A 17,252-nucleotide genomic window follows, 5' to 3' on the forward strand; every position below is an offset into this window, starting at 1 on the left:
CTCCCTTCTTGTAACTTGAAGCCATTGCTTCAAGTCCTCTATTCTTGAGAAGCAAGAAACAAGCTGGCTCCACCTTCCATGGGACAGCCTTTGAGATATTTGGAGATGGCTATCACCTCTCAGCCTTTTCTTCTCTAGTTGAAACATACCTGACTCCTTCAACTCTCTCTCATGAGCCTCCTAAGGCTCAGTTTCCACCATGGTTACCCTAATCTAGAACATGGGTGGGCAAACTAAGGCCCGGGGGCCGGATCCGGCCGAATTGCCTTCTAAATCCGGCCTGTGGACGGTCTGGGAATCAGCGTGTTTTTACCTGAGTAGAATGTGTCCTTTTATTTAAAATGCATCTCTGGGTTATTTGTGGGGCCTGCCTGATGGTTTTACATGAGTAGAATGTGTCATTTTATTTAAAATGCATCTCTGGGTTATTTGTGGGGCCTGCCTGATGGTTTTACCTGAGTAGAATGTGTCCTTTTATTTAAAATGCATCTCTGGGCTATTTGTGGGGCATAGGAATTTGTTCATCTCCCCCCCCCAAAAAAAATACTCCGCTCCGCCCCGCCCCGCCCCCCAGAAGGTCTGAGGGACAGTAGACTGTCCACCTGCTGAACAAGTTTGCTGTTCTAGAACACCAAGAAGCCACACAGATCCCAACTTAACCGAGAGAGACCGCTCCACAGTCAAACAATTCTTACTGTCAGAAAGTTTTTCCTGCTCCATGCAGCTCAGTATTGTCTACACAGATTGGCAGCAGATCTCCAGGGTTTCAGGCAAGGAGTCTCTCCTCCCAGCCGTTGCAGGAGATGCCAGCAGGAATTGAACCCAGGGCCTTCTGCTTGCAAGGGAGATCCTCTACCACTGAGCTACAGTGCTTCTTAATCCTGCCACCCAAAGGCAAAACATCACACAGCTGTGTTTCCTGGGTCGGATGGGAGCTGTAGTCCAAAAGGGCTGTGTTGGCCAGGGTTGATGGGAGTTGTAGTCCAAAACAGCTGGAGGGCACCAGGTTGGGGAAGAATGTCTTCGCTCTTTTTCTCCCAGAGGTGCACAAAGATGTTTCTGCTCCACTGAGACCTGGGGAGTGTATTCTGCTGCCAGCAATGCTTCTTTTGAAATGGTTTTTATCAAAGATGTTTAATTTGCAATAGTTCCCCCCTCCAATTTAATGCCATTTTGCAAACTGCGTTGAGAACATCTGTCAAGAGGCAGTCTATAAATACTGCGAGCACATGAGTAAATATGGGGAAAGCACCAACAATGAATACTGGAAAGGGAGGCAGAGTATCTCTTCCCTTCTCAGATCTTTTAAGCTAATCTTTTAGAGAACAAGGTAAAAAAATAAATAAATCTGAAACTACTCAATTACTGGCTCACAAAATGCACTGCCCGGGAGTATTATTGTGGCCTCTTGCCACAATAAGTCAAAAAGCAGTGGTGGTGCCACAGACATCCTCTCTCCACTCCAGGGAAGTTCAGAGGTCCTTAGCAAAGGCCACACTCATCTACAGACAGCATATTGCACCGATCCTGGCCCAACTGTAGTCTCCAGCCCCAATTCAAAGTGCTGGTATTGACCTATAAAGCCTTAAACAGCTCAGGGCAGCAAGACCTCAAGGACCGCTCCTCCCCCAGACTCAAACAATTCCAAAATTGCCCTCTGGTGCTGCTGGCAACCCACTCCTAGCTCATCATAGAAGAGTTGGAAGGGAACCCAGTGGTCATCTAGTCCACACCCACCCACACCCACAATGCAGGAATCATAGCTCAAGAATCTCTGACAGGTGGCCGTCCAACCTCTGTTTAAAAAGGTAAAGGGACCCCTGACCATTAGGTCCAGTCGCGGACAACTCTGGGGTTGCGCGCTCATCTCGCTCTATAGGCTGAGGGAGCTACCGTTTGTCCGCAGGCAGCTTCCGGGTCATGTGGCCAGCATGACAAAGCCGCTTCTGGCGAACCAGAGCAGCGCACGGAAACGCCGTTTAGCTTCCCGCTGGAGCGGTACCTATTTATCTACTTGTACTTCGATCTGCTTTCGAACTGCTAGGTGGTGGGCAGGAGCTGGGACCGAGCAACGGGAGCTCACCCTGTCGCAGCGATTCAAACCGCTGACCTTTAGACCACAGCGCCACCCGCATCCCAACCTCCTTTTAGAAACCTTCAATGAAGGAGAGTCCGCCACCTTCCGAGGGAGTCTGTTGCACTGTCAACGAGCTCTTACCGCCAGAAAGTTTATCCTATTGTTTTGCTAGAATCGCCTTTCTCCTCATTTGAATCCATTGGTTCAGATCTTCCCCTCTGGAGCAGCAGATCTTGCACTTTGCAAGCCCATTTGATGTTAGAAGATGGCACAGGTTTGCCCACTGACTGCGAAGGGCTAGCCCTAAGCAGTGGGGACTTCCGCTTCAGTTGCAAAGGCGGCGACCTGGTTCTCCTGAGCACAGCATCCTCCTGTGTGCATCACCCCAAATTGCCAGTCTCCCACCTGCTTAACATCTTCCCCAGGATGTCCCCGTTGGTGCCAACTGGGACTCTGGCATCGCGCCACTCAGTTATCGTCTCCTCCTTCAGGAGGAGGCAAAGCGCCTCTTCTGTAATGAGCTTCATTGAGCGTGAAATTGAGCGGAAGTCCTTGTCAGCTCCCAAATAAATCAATGGCTCAGATAAATATAGGCAAGAGATGCAGCCGCGTCCCTCAGAAAGATGTAGTGCCAATTGCCGTCATTTAAGCATGCTGCCCTGGAGGTTGTTAGACGATGACAGCGACAATTGATAAAGCACTTCGGGGAGATTTAGAGTATTTTCATGCTATCCTAACAACAGCCCTGTAAGGTAGGTCACTATTATTAATCCCCATGTGATATATATGGTGTGTGGGGGGGGTGAGAATGTAAGAAGGGTGTGCTGGATCAGGCTGGTGCAGAGCAAAGCAAGTGTGGCTAGGATAATAATAATAATAATAATAATAATAATAATAATAATAATAATAATTTATTTATTTATACCCCGCCCGTCTGGCTGGGTTTCCCCAGCCACTCTGGGCAGCTTCCAACAGAAATATTAGAATACACTAATTTCTTAAAGATTTATTAATTTCTAGGGTTTAGCCCCCACCCCACCCCCCAGAAATCTAAAACAATAAGATCAAAGCTGGTTCCCACAGTGCAGCATGGCTCACTTGCTAGAGCAATTTAGAGAGATCTTCTTTTTAATAACACATTTCTTTTCCGTCTGTTGCCTGGCCTGGGCTGTCTAGTGGGTGTTGAAGAATCCCTTTAGCCTCATATTTATCTTTTTCTCTTTCGTTGCAATGCTTCAGTTGCAAGACAGTGGAAAGAATGGCTCTCGTGGCAATTACCAATCGATACATGAAACATTTTAAAAAATCGTGGGGGGAAACCATCTGAAACAAAACCGCAGTTGTTTTTAAGGCACACGCTGCAAAGTACATCTGTCAAAGTAAAGGCCTTTCAGAAAAGGGACATTTGTGCTATTATTTTCACTGACACAAATCACAAAGCCCACAGACACTGCTTTGCACTCTGGTGTTGCTCCAGGAACAGTCAATGCCTCTGTGTGACACACAAACTGCAAGAGGAACATTGTCCCTACCCTCAAAGGACCCGGGTTCCTGCTTAGGCCATTTATTAGTTTAAAAAGACAGCTCTGCCTCTTTTGGAACATTGCAACATGGTGTGAGATCCATAAAATTCACCAAGGCGGTTAATACAATAAGATTACCTGGAGTCCGGTGTCCAGTTCTGGGCGCCACAATTGAAGAAGGATGCTGACAAGCTGGAAGGTGTGCAGAAGAGGGCCACCAAGATGATCAAGGGTCTGGAAAAACCATAGAATCATAGAGTTGGAAGAGACCACAAGGGCCATCCAGTCCAACCCCTGCCAAGCAGGAAACACCATCAAAGCATTCCTGACATATGCCTGTTAAGCCTCTGCTTAAAGACCTCCAAAGAAGGAGACTCCACCACACTCCTTGGTAGCAAATTCCACTACCGAACAGCTCTTACTGCCAGGAAGTTCTTCCTAATGTTGAGGTGGAATCTTCTTTCTTGTAGTTTGAATCCGTTGCTCCGTGTCCGCTTCTCTGGAGCAGCAGAAAACAATCTTTCTCCCTCCATATAGACATCCTTTTATATATTTGAACATGGCTATCATATCACCCCTTAACCTTCTCTTCTCCAGGCTAAACATACCCAGCTCCCTAAGCCGTTCCTCATAAGGCATGGTTTCCAGGCCTTTGACCATTTTGCTTGCCCTCTTCTGGACACGTTCCCAACCAAGCCTGATGAGGAACGGTTGAAGGAGCTGGGTATGTTTAGCCTGGAAAAGAGGAGATATGATACAGTAACAAGCTTGTTTTCTGCTGCTCCAGAGGGTAGGACATGAATTGGTGGCTTTAAGTTACAAGAAAGGAGATTCGGACTAAGCATTTGGAAGAACTTTCTGAGGGTAGGAGCTGTCCAGCAGTGGAACGGACTCCCTTGGAAGGTGATGGGCTCTCCTTCCTTGGAGGTTTTAAAGCAGAGGCCATCTGCCAGGGATTTTCTATCTGTGATTCTTGCATTGCAGGGGGGTTGAACTAGATGACCCTTGGGGGTCCCCCCCGATTCTACAATTCTAGGACGGCATGAGGTGGTAGCCATAACTGCATTTAAAAGAAATTCTTCTGGAATGTTTTACTTGTTGCCATAAACCGCTTTGTAGGCATGTGCGACGAATGTCCCCCTCTCTATTACTAAAATGTGACACAGGAATCCAGAGGTGAAGCCACCCCCACTCTCCTCCCGCCTCCTCCAAATAAACCCCTTTATTCTTGTGGGTTTATAAGTAAAGAGACTCTCCTTCCAGCTCACGTGGCCTGGTATCAAAGAAAAACTGTAGGCTGTTTAATAGAATAACCTCCTGCCTCCAGTAAAGGGTCTCTCTCTCGGCTTGATTCCCCCTTCTGTAAAAGTTTGCCCTTTCCACGCTGGCAACTAGTTGGCACCCCAGGTTATCTTTCGAAGCCTCCTTAGTGTTACTCTAAGACACAAACTTTCGCCTCTTTTCCCGCGGTAAGTCTTGTCCTCTAATGAGTTACCACTTCTGCGAGTCCCGATACCTTGCCGGAAAAATAATGCACAAAAGAGAAGAATTTTATTAACCTTTTCTTGGCACAAAGGAGAAGAATTTTATTAACCTTAGAACATAGTTGTTTATTTAACATTTCATGTGTTTATAAGATACATTTCGGTTGTGGGTAATCTCTGTCAAACACTTAACATTGAGCCTTCCTGAACCCCATCTCGATCCCCACTATCCGTGCCTCTCAACTTTCTTCTACACACCTACCCACTCCCTCCCCCTCTCCTCCACCGACAAAACCACTGCTCCCTCCTTTTAAACTGGGAACAGTCCCGCCCCCACCAGGATGTTATGTCAGTCAGGCTGGAGGTGGATTAACTCTTTTCCAGCCAGGTAGGAATAAATATTTCAAAATCGTGTCAATCCGTTACAGCATGTTTGCCTGAAAAGTGTTATACAGATGTTGTTGTTTAGTCGTTTAGTCGTGTCCGACTCTTCGTGACCCCATGGACCATAGCACGCCAGGCACTCCTGTCTTCCACTGCCTCCCGCAGTTTGGTCAAACTCATGTTCGTAGCTTCGAGAACACTGTCCAACCATCTCGTCCTCTGTCATCCCCTTCTCCTTGTGCCTTCCATCTTTCCCAGCATCAGGGTCTTTCCCAGGGAGTCTTCTCTTCTCATGAGGTGGCCAAAGTATTGGAGCCTCAGCTTCAGGATCTGTCCTTCCAGTGAGCACTCAGGGCTGATTTCCTTCAGAATGGAGAGGATTGATCTTCTTGCAGTCCATGGGACTCTCAAGAGTCTCCTCCAGCACCAGAATTCAAAAGCATCAATTCTTCGGCGATCAGCCTTCTTTATGGTCCAGCTCTCACTTCCATCCATCACTACTGGGAAAACCATAGCTTTAACTATACGGACCTTTGTAGGCAAGGTGATGTCTCTGCTTTTTAAGATGCTGTCTAGGTTTGTCATTGCTTTTCTCCCAAGAAGCAGGCGTCTTTTAATTTCGTGACTGCTGTCACCATCTGCAGTGATCAAGGAGCCCAAGAAAGTAAAATCTCTCACTGCCTCCATTTCTTCCCCTTCTATTTGCCAGGAGGTGATGGGACCAGTGGCCATGATCTTGGTTTTTTTGATGTTGAGCTTCAGACCATATTTTGCGCTCTCCTCTTTCACCCTCATTAAAAGGTTCTTTAATTCCTCCTCACTTTCTGCCATCAAGGTTGTGTCATCTGCATACCTGAGGTTGTTGATATTTCTTCCGGCAATCTTAATTCCGGCTTGGGATTCATCTAGTCCAGCCTTTCGCATGATGAATTCTGCATATAAGTTAAATAAGCAGGGAGACAATATACAACCTTGTTATACAGATAGGATAAACAAATAGATGATGTTTATTTCTGCTGAGGGTCCCAGGTTTAATCCCACGGGGCTTACGCAGGTTGGGCTGGGAGAGAGCCCTGCCTGAAATCCCAGAGCGCTGCTGCCAGTCCGTGTAGACAATATGAAGCTAGATGGACCAAGGTCCTGATGGTTCGATCCTGAGCAATCTCTCTACCTCCTTCTACCCCCAGCATGGCAGCATTATGTCCGCTGCCTCCTTCCCACCCGGCCTCCAACGCTCGGCCTCACTGCTCCCCTGCCGCAAAGTGCCCGTCTCCGTGGCCAAATTAAGCACAGCTTCATTACGAGCGAGCGTTACCATTACGGATGGAGAGCGAGCAATTTGCAGGCGCTGCTCTGCCTGGAGAGAGACTCCCGAACCCTTCATTTGTCTGGAAGGGATGATTGAGACAAATCAGGACCTCGAAGATTGGGAACAGCTGAGGCGGAACAAAACATAGGGCATGTTTCTGTGGCACCAGAACGTCAAATCACTCAGCGCCGACTGCATTATTTCCGATATTTGCTAAAGATAATAGCTCTGCGTCCCACTCAACGAGCATGGATTCTGCTTACTGACTTCAACATGCCTCTCTGCCTCATTGCTTCCAGCAGGCCTGGAGTTGTGGGGTTGTTGGGGACCCCATCTGCCCACAGCTATGGTGCAGTGATTTGCATCACCCATGGGCATACATAAGGGACGCGGGGGGGCTCTGTGATCTGTGGGAATGTTAGGGATGTGGATTAGGATATATTATTAGATAGATCCTATCCAAGCTTGTGTTAGCAAGCTTCCAATATCAGCAGAGTGACATTCCCCTTTTGTGCACAGCAAAGCGAGTGCGTTCAGGTTTGCTAAAACCTGTACAATAATATTATGCTTTATACTTCAATATTATACTTCCTGGCAAAGTCCCCTTTGTCGCTCTTAAAAGAAATACACAACACAGTGTTTATAAAATAAGAGAGTTTACTTACAGTTTCATTCTGAGTTAACAACATAATCTCAGAAAGGCAGGCTTGCTTAGAAAAGTTACAAATATATATACATCTGGAGACTACTTAGTAAAGTGAGGCTCCATCTGGTCTTACTCTTGGCAGCAGGCCAAGGGGGAGAACCATCCTAACTGGAGATTCTCTGGAGATGTGTTCCCATCGGAGGAGAAAAGGCTAAGAGAGAGAATGGCTGCTGGCTAGGGGCTTTTGTCCCAGCTAATCCATCTCATCTGCATATCTGGAGGAACAGGAACTTAGTCAGGTGTCCCTCAAGGTGAGTTCCTGTTAGTGGACACTCTAGGAACTGTTGTGACTTGACTGCCCCAGTGTTCCATCCCACATGGTCTAAACCACTGAGCCTCTTGGGCTTGCTGATCGGAAGGTGAGTGGTTCGAATCCCTGCGATGGGAGTAAGCTCCCATTGCTCTGTCCCAGCTTCTGCCAACCTAGCAATTTGAAAGCACGCCAGTGCAAGTAGATAAATAGGTACTGCTGTGGCGGGAGGGTACACTGCGTTTCCGTGCGCTCTGGTTTCCGTCACAGTGTCCCGTTGCGCCAGAAGCGGTTTAGTCCTGCTGGCCACATGACCCAGAAAACTGTCTGCGGACAAACACCGGCTCCCTCGGCCTGAAAGCGAGATGAGCGCCACAACCCCAGAGTCGCCTTGGACTGGACTTAACCGTCCAGGGGTCCTTTACCTTTATACAGAAGAACCTAAGAAGAGCTTGCTGGATCAGGCCAATGGCCCATCTAGTCCAGCCCTCTCCCCTCCTGTGGTTTCCAGGAATTTCTATTCGGAGACATCACTGCCTCCAACTGTGGAGGCAATCAAGAGCCCTTGATAGCCATCTCCTCCTCTAGGAGTTTGCCCGATCCTCTTTTGAAGCCATCTAAGGTTGGCCACCACCATGAAGTTATTATAGAAAGTGTCACACTTTAAATATTTCGGGAGAAGGGGAAGGTGCCAGTTTCGCATACTCTGATGTGGTGCTTCCTGCCTATAGTTTTCCCAGGGGCATCTGGTAATAATAATATTATTTATTTATTTATTTATTTATTTATTTATTTATTTATACCCCATCCATCTGGCTGGGTTTCCCCAGCCACTCTGGGCAGCTTCCAACAAAATATTAAAAATACATTAAAACATCAGTCATTAAAAACTTCCCCAAACAGGGCTGCCTTCAGGTGTCTTCTAAAAGTCAGATATAGTGGTACGGGGTCCCCAAACTCAGTGTTAAGACCAGGGGGAGGCAACTTCAATCACCTTCTAAATCCGGCCCGCGGACGGTCCGGGAATCAGCATGTTTTTACATGAGTAGAATGTGTCCTTTTGTTTAAAATGCATCTGTGGGTTATTTGTGGGGCATAGGAATTCATTCATATTTTTTTTTTTCAAAATACTGTATAGTCCGGCCCCCCCACAAGGCCTGAGGGACAGTGGACCGGCCCCCTGCGGAAAAGGTTTGCTGACCCCTGCTCGGTTTAAGTACACAATTGGTTCCGGAAGTCTGTACTTAACCTGAAGCGTACTTAACCTGAAGCGAACTTTCTCATTGAAAGTAATGGAAAGTGGATTAATCCGTTCCAGACGGGTCCGTAGAGTAATTAAACTGAAAGTACTCAAACCAAAGCATACTTAAACTGAGGTATGACTGTATCCGCTTATTTCCTTGACATTGGTGGGAGGGCGTTCCACAGGGCGGGTGCCACCACCGAGAAGGCTCTCTGCCTGGTTCCCTGTAACCTCACTTCTCACAGCAAGGGAACCGCCAGAAGGCCCTCTGAGCTGGACCTCAGTGTCTGGGCAGAACGATGGGGGTGGAGATGCTCCTTCAGGTATACAGGACCAAGGCATTTAGGGCTTTCAAGGTCACCATCAACACTTTGAATCATGCTCAGAAACTTACTGGGATGGTTGATTATCATCTGAAGAGGATGCTTGATGGGGCCCCTTTGGCCTGATCCAGCAGCTTGCCTCTTCTTACCTTTCTATGTTATCAGTATTATGGAAGGGAAGGTGGGTTTGGTGGCGACGGCAGCATGTTTAATGCAACATGAACGGTTGAAGGAGCCTGGAAAAGAGAGGAGATATGATAGCCATCTTCAAATATCTGAAGGGCTGTCCCATGGAAGAGGCAGCAAACTTCTTTTATTTCCTGCTCTGGAGGACAGGACAAGAACCAGTGGCTTCAAGTTACAAGGGAGATTCCGACATCAGGAAGAACTTCCTGACAGTAAGAGCTATTTCAAAGTGGAACAGTCTCCCTCGAGAGGCTGTGGACTCCCCTTCTGCCATGGGTATTTTAGCTGAGATCCCTGCATTGCAGGGGGTTGAACTAGAACTAGATGAACCCTTGGGGTTCCGTCCAATTTTACAATTCTACGATTCTTTGTCACAGAGATGGCATTGCTTCTGGGGCACCCAGCATCTTCTGGCCACACCCTGGACCAGGCATAGGCAAACTCGGCCCTCCAGATGTTTTGGGACTACAATTCCCATAATCCCTGACCACTGGTCCTGTTAGCTAGGGATCATGGGAGTTGTAGTCCCAAAACATCTGGCGGGCCGAGTTTGCCTATACTTGCCCTGGACCATTAGAACTGTAGAATTGTAGGGACGCGGGTGGTGCTGTGGGTTAAACCACTGAGCCTAGGGCTTTCCGATCAGAAGGTTGGTGGTTCAAATCCCCACGACAGGGTGAGCTCCTGTTGCTCAGTCCCAGCTCCTGCCAACCCAGCAGTTCGAAGGCGCGTCAAAGTGCAAGTAGATAAATAGGTACCGCTCAAATGGGAAGGTAAACGGCATTTACGTGCGCTGCTCTGGTTCGCCAGAATCAGCTTTGTCATGCTGGCCACATGACCCGGAAGATGTACGCCGGCTCCCTCGGCCAATAAAGCGAGATGAGCGCTGCAACCCCAGAGTTGTTCACGACTGGACCTAATGGTCAGGGGTCCCCTTATCTTTATCTTTACCTTTACCTTTACCTTTACCGTTGGAAGGGACCTCAGTTTAGGGAAGTTTTTAATGTTTGAAGTTTTATTCTGTTTTTAGTGTTCTGTTGGGAGCCACTCAGAGTGGTTGGGGAAACCCAGCCAGATGGGCGGGGTATAAATATTATTATTATTATTATTATTATTATTATTATTATTATTATTACCACAAGGGCCATCCCGTCCAACCCCCTGCAATTCCCAAATTTGTTTTTGGGGAAATGATTCTCATCTGCAGTAGAAAATAATTCAATCGAGTAAGAAGAGAGGGAGGTAGGAACAGCCAGTCCGCCAAGCAAACAGGCACAGCAGCCCATTCAGCTAAGCCCCCCCCCCCTGAAGAGGATTTAATTGTGAGCCTCCTCGGTGGTGGAGACATTGGGAGACAATTAGCAGCAAAATAGTATTATTCTGTTCCGGGAGGCTGCAAGATGCTGGCTATCTGGGGCATTGGGTGGGGTGGAGGCACGCAGGAAGTTGGGTTTTTATTCCTGAAGTCTATGCCAACAGCGCCTGGGTACTGTGGCATGTCGCCTGCCCTCCACAGTGCCCCTCTTCTCCCGGCTGAGCCTCAGTGCTAATGGCCTGGCGTCTCTTGGGCGCCTTTGCCAGCCTCCCTGACACACTTAATAGGCTCGAGCGGATGTCCAAATCAGAGTTAATTGGAACCAGAAGCAACGCTGTTTCATCTCGGGAAAAGCAGCCAGCTCCTTTTTCGGGCGCCCGAGCTTCAGGCCCCGACTTCATGTGGATCTAGGATTCTGACAAGGCACTGCAAATCCTCCACTGGGTGTGTTGAATGGTTTAAGGTTTAAGGTTCATTATTGTTTCACAAGATGTGTATCTCTTTAAAAGCCAGAAGTAATGACCGCTCCACACATCAATGTGGGGCACTTTTTGCGTGGAGGGCGCTCCCTGGAAGTTCAGGTCTGGCCCCGCCTTCCCAGGTAGGATGCCAGGGGTCTCCGCCTACCCAAGCCTGGCATCCAATCCTGCCTGGGGAGGTGTTGCCAGGGGATGGCCAGGTAAGGGGAGGGACAAACCGGCTCGGACAATAGCATTTGAATCTTACCTCCAAGCACCAGTTTGTTCCAGAGCTTCTCCCACTCTCCACACCCTTCATTCATGTTCTTTTGCAGGTTAACCTTTTCTCTACAGGTTCTCAGGCGCTGCTACGTCAAGGCCGCTGTTGAAGGGTCTGAAAGGAATTTCCCTGCATTGGCAGGTTTCGCCTTTCCCGTTGCAATACGTCACAACTTTGGCGGTGTCAGGCCTTGGGCGGAATTCTTTGGCGATTTTCCTAGAGGGAGGTGCGTGAGGCGGAGACCTCACCCCCCTTGCGGCGACAAGATCAGGGTATTGGGGGAAGCCTTGACCATGCCAATAGGCATCATCACTTCCCCCTTCCAGCGGCAGCGAACAGGGGGCGGGCTCTCTCTGCTTGAACGTATATTCTCCAGAGCCAGCCCCAACCCCCATACATGTGGATGACCCCGAAGCCTCTCAGAACCCTGGCTGGGGACTGGGAAGAATAACGCCCAATGCCTGAAGCCAAGGTCTCCCTACATCTGAATTTGAATAAAGTTGTGGGCAATTTGAATCCCATAGCACGTTGTCTCATGTATTTATTCCGCTCGGGGGGTCGCCTGGAGGTTTGGGGGACTCCACCTGTCCACGCAAATGTCATGACCTAGTCTTGCAGTTGTCTTTGTCCATGGAGTTTTCTTGGCAGGGATACTGGAGTGGCTTGCCAGTTCCTTCTCCAGGTGGATCACGTTTAGTCAAAACTCTCCACTATGACCTGTCCATCTTGGGTGGCCCTGCATGGCATAGCTCATAGCTTCTCTGAGTTATTCAAGCCCCTTCGCCACGACAAGGCATTGATCCGTGAAGGGGATGGGTTTGACCAACATGAGTTTGACCAAACTGCGGGAGGCAGTGCAAGACAGGAGTGCCTGGCGTGCTATGGTCCATGGGGTCACGAAGAGTTGGACACGACTAAATGACTAAACAACAACAACAAGTCTTGCAGCTGTGGGGCAGTACAGCAGGTGATATTAAGTTTGTGCTAATGAAGCTGTGTCAGCAATTGGATATAATATATAAGAAACATTGCGTACCTCTCTCAGTAGCCTGGTGGGTGGGGTTTTGTAGTGTTAATGTAACTTCTGCTATTTTCTATAATTAAAACCAAGCTGAAGATTTATTTTGCATTCTCTTAATTATGCACAGAATGTGTAGTCTCCTCAGCGTGCTTTCTGCAGCGCAGTTGCTCAGTTTAAATTTCATAACAGGGTGCTGCGTGACGACAGCCTTACGTTTTTATGTATATAGGAAGATAGGGCTCTTCTGGTGTTCTGGTGCCAAGCTGTACTGGGCTTTATTCACCGAAACCAGCACCATGAACTTAGCCCAGTAGCTAATTGCTAGTCACTGTGACTTATTCTTACAATGGCATAACAATCCGTACTCTTTAACCCTCAGGAAAGAGTGTATGTCTACCTCCTGGATGGGGAAACCCGGCTGACGTGCAATGACCCACCCCATGAGTTGCCACAGGAGGGAAAGCTTGGGTAAGATGTATCATCTCTATGTGGGGGGTGGGGTGGGGGTTGGATTTCATATAAAGAGATCGCAGTTTAACACCAGCATTACCATATTCTTCAAGAGTTGTGCTATAGCGGAGAATGTGATCCTGATTTTATTGGTCGAGGAAGAGAGTGCACCAACTGTAACGTTCTTGCTATTTCCCCATCTTTTCATATACTACAGATATAGTCCTAGCAATGAAACCGCTAGCAAATTGGCAAAGCTAAGCTGGTTCTGGTATGGTTTCAAAGTGGTATGGTTGGGGGGGGGGAAACAGCGTGTTGAGATTCCTGCATTGCAGGGGGTTGGACTAGATGGCCCCTGGGGTCCCTTCCAACTCTACAATTCTATGATTGCACTCTAATACAAAAAAAAAATTATCCCCAACAACTTCAGCCCATTTTCTGCTTTCTTCCCTCTCGGTCTTAAGGTGAACATGCCAGTCTGATCGCTCTCAAATTTCCTTTCACAAAAGCCTTTTGCCTTTCACAAGCTCACTCAGCCACCGCTGTGTCAGTCAAATTCATAACAGCTAATTCCTGGTGGTGGTTTCTGATTGTGTCCCCCCCCCCTTTTTTAAGACAGATTGGGATTGTGGGGTGGGTGCCACAGACTACACACTTCTGAACTCCAGGTCCGGGAAAGGGCATTTTTCTTGAAGGCTATGTGTAAGGGGGAGGGATTATAGAGAACCCTCCCCCCTCATCAGAAGCAGCCCATCTCCAAGCAGTCATGAGAGCGAGGGGTCTGAAGGGGTGAGTCAGGAAACGGAGAGGGAGTGCCAGGGCTCTGGCAACATCAAAGAGCCCCTGCTCCATAGGCAGGAAGAGAGGGAGGCGGAAAGAGTGGGCAGGAATAGGTCAGACAGAAGACCCGTCCCCCCCCCCCGACGCCGGAATTGAGGAGGAGGAGGAAAGGGAGGCGCTTCTCAGTTCCGAGGCTTTTATGCTGGTCCCGAACGCAGAAGGGGGTAGTGCGGGAATCTGACGCGAGCGGGTAGATATGAAATGAGCAATCTGTTACACTGTAAATAATGTGCACCAATAAAAACGTCTGAAAGACAAGCATGTGGAAGGTCGCTACTCAAGAGTAGTCACAACAAACCCTGACACTATGCATACTGAGCAGAGAGAATTCTCCATATTGACTGGAGAATGTACAAACGCGGCTCAGGTGTTTGCATGACGTCACAGGTGCTAGCCAATTGGCAGCCTTCACAGCTGGTTTTTGCAGCGGATTTGAAAAACCTGCTTATTTTTAGCTTGACCCTGGTGAGGAAAAAAATGCATGTGCATTGAAGGGGGGGGTTGCAAACCTGCTCCTCCGCTGTAACTGTTAAATCTGTTTTTCGTCCAAACGTTATTGAGGGTTTTAATTCTTTTTATTAAAAATATCTGAAGGCAGCCCTGTTTAGGGAAGTTTTTAATATTTAATTCTGTATTGTTTCAATACTCAATTGGGAGCTGCCCAGAGTGGCTGGGGAGACTCAGCCAGATGGGCAGGGTACAAATAAATTATTATTATTATTATTATTATTATTATTATTTTATTATTATTTATTAGAGGCTTTGTGTTTCTATTGGAAAGAGGAAAGGATGCAAAACTGCCCATAAGGATTCCAAATTGCCCTGCTTTATCTGCAGCTGCCGGTCTATCACTTGCAAATCAACTTGCCACCGTCAACAAACCAGTTATGGGGAAGGCGATGGCTCTCCCTCTGCAAAATAACTTGTTATCTGAGTTATGATTCACTAGGCTGGCATGTTCTCTGGCTCACCACCCGGTCCCATCTGGACCAATAAAGTGCATCTACTTCAGTGACCTCACAGAGATAGATAGGTGCACATAAAGGCACTCTCGCTGTGTGGATACAAGATACGAAGCTTTATAACCCTTCGCTAAAGCCTGCCAAGAACGGGTCAAGGGTCTGTTCAACCCAAGCACAATATGCGGTCTTCTTGGTCAAAGCCACTGCAGGTCGAGGGCAGCCTTCTTGAGTAGCTATTGATTTCATTTACTTATTTTACTAATCCCCTACCTTTTCTCACCCGGTGAGATTCAAGTGGCAGAGTGGAGATTTGAACCCTGGTCTCCCAGGCCATAGACTGATGCATTTAACTATTACACCAACACTGAGACCAGAAAGCAAGAGGAATTGATTGATTGATTGATGGATTGATCAATCGATTATATTTCCATGCCGCTTTTCATTCAAATGATTCCCAAAGCGCCTTATAATAGCTTAAACCAGGCATCCCCAAACTGCGGCCCTCCAGATGTTTTGGCCTACAACTCCCATGATCCCTAGCTAACAGGACCAGTGGTCAGGGAAGATGGGAATTGTAGTCCAAAACATCTGGAGGGCCGAAATTTGGGGGTGCCTGGCTTAGTTGGTTAGAGTGTGGTTCTGACACATTCCTGCATTGCAGAGGGTTGTATTAGATCAGGCATCCCCAATCTTCGGCCCTCCAGATGTTTTGGACTACAATTCCCATCATCCCTGACCACTGGTCCTGTTAGCTAGGGATCATGGGAGTTGTAGTCCCCAAACATCTGGAGGGCCGAGTTTGGGGGTGCCTGTATTAGATGGTCCTCAGGTTTCCTCTGTGATTCTATGAGAAATAACAGGTAGAACATTATAGGGCATCACAAATACGTCACAAATCATACGGAATAATCAACAAATCACCGGTAAAACCATTGCAATCTATAAAGCACTGCAAACAAAGCAACAACTAAAAATAATAAGCTAAATATCACAATTAAAGCAAAAGCCTTGTTATATGATGAACAAATCAAGACGGCCTTTACAATCAACGAAAAAAAGCCAATGCAGTTCTGGGCTGCATCAATAGGAGTATAGCATCTAGATCAAGGGAAGTAATAGTACCACTGTATTCTGCTCTGGTCAGACCTCACTTGGAGTACTGTGTCCAGTTCTGGGCACCACAGTTCAAGAAGGATACTGACAAGCTGGAACGTGTCCAGAGGAGGGCAACCAAAATGGTCAAAGGCCTGGAAACGATGCCTTATGAGGAACGGCTTAGGGAGCTGGGTATGTTTAGCCTGGAGAAGAGAAGGTTAAGGGGTGATATGATAGCCATGTTCAAATATATAAAAGGATGTCATATAGAGGAGGGAGAAAGATTGTTTTCTGCTGCTCCAGAGAAGCAGACACGGAGCAATGGATTCAAGCTACAAGAAAGAAGATTCCACCTAAACATTAGGAAGAACTTCCTGACAGTAAGAGCTGTTCGGCAGTGGAATTTGCTGCCAAGGAGTGTGGTGGAGTCTCCTTCTTTGGAGGTCTTTAAGCGGAAGCTTGACAGCCATCTGTCAGGAATGCTTTGAGGGTGTTTCCTGCTCGGCAGGGGGTTGGACTGGATGGCCCTTGTGGTCTCTTCCAACTCTATGATTCTATGAAACAATAATTAACAGCATTAGCAAAATACCAACCAAAAGACCTATTCAGCACTGTTGATTTCATGCTCTCCACACCCCCATGACTCAAAATCTTTTACTCTATTTCGCTGATTAAACTACATATACAGCTAATGCCGGCTCAGCTGCCCTGCTCTATTGCACTGACTGCGGTACTAGGATGGAAAGGAGAAATCTTAAGAGCTGAAAACTCCTCGAGGAGGTTTGGAGAACGCTTTCCCATCCTGGTGCCCTTTGCACTATAATTCCCAACAGCGCCAGCATCTGTAGCGCTGCATAAACTACAGTTCCTAAATGACCAGAGGCAGCTGCTCTGCTTCCTCCTCCTAAGTTCCAGCCCTTTTTGGTGTGCTTGCGGCTACTCGGCTGCAACCCGACAGCCAGTCTGGGAGAGGTGCCAGTTGCCAGCGGCAGATTAATGCCCTCCCCAGGCTGTTTACAGCCCCTGGCTGTTATCTACTGCAAACAAGTCAGCGGCAGGCAGACAAATTGTTTTCCGTGGATATTGCGCCACTGCCTCAGAGTGCCAGAGGATAAGACAGCCTCCGTCGGCCGGGAGTCAGCCTGGACACACCCTGCCCCTTTGCAGCTCTCAGACTGGCACACTGGGCTCTGGGAGGCTCTCGTGAGATCATAGAATTGTAGAGTTGCGAAGGGACCCCCAAGGGTCATCCAGTCCAACCCACTGCAATGCAGGAATCTCAGCTGAAGCATCCGTGACAGGTGGCCATCCAGCCTCTGCTTAAAAACATCCAGCGAATCCCATGA

General features: G+C 47.9%; 1 protein-coding gene across 2 annotated transcripts in view; it reads left to right on the forward strand.

The window, feature by feature from the left end:
• The window catches only part of PDE2A (phosphodiesterase 2A), a 256,545-nt gene that overhangs the window by 144,048 nt on the left and 95,245 nt on the right, over positions 1-17,252 (forward strand). For both annotated transcript variants that reach the window (XM_060273988.2, XM_060273990.2), the window contains exon 3: positions 12,939-13,027. In XM_060273988.2, coding sequence (XP_060129971.2) covers positions 12,939-13,027 — 89 coding nt within the window. The remainder of the gene's footprint in view (positions 1-12,938; positions 13,028-17,252) is intronic.

Source organism: Zootoca vivipara, chromosome 4 (assembly GCF_965207765.1).
Source record: "Zootoca vivipara chromosome 4, rZooViv2.hap1.1, whole genome shotgun sequence".
Classification (NCBI taxonomy): domain Eukaryota; kingdom Metazoa; phylum Chordata; class Lepidosauria; order Squamata; family Lacertidae; genus Zootoca; species Zootoca vivipara.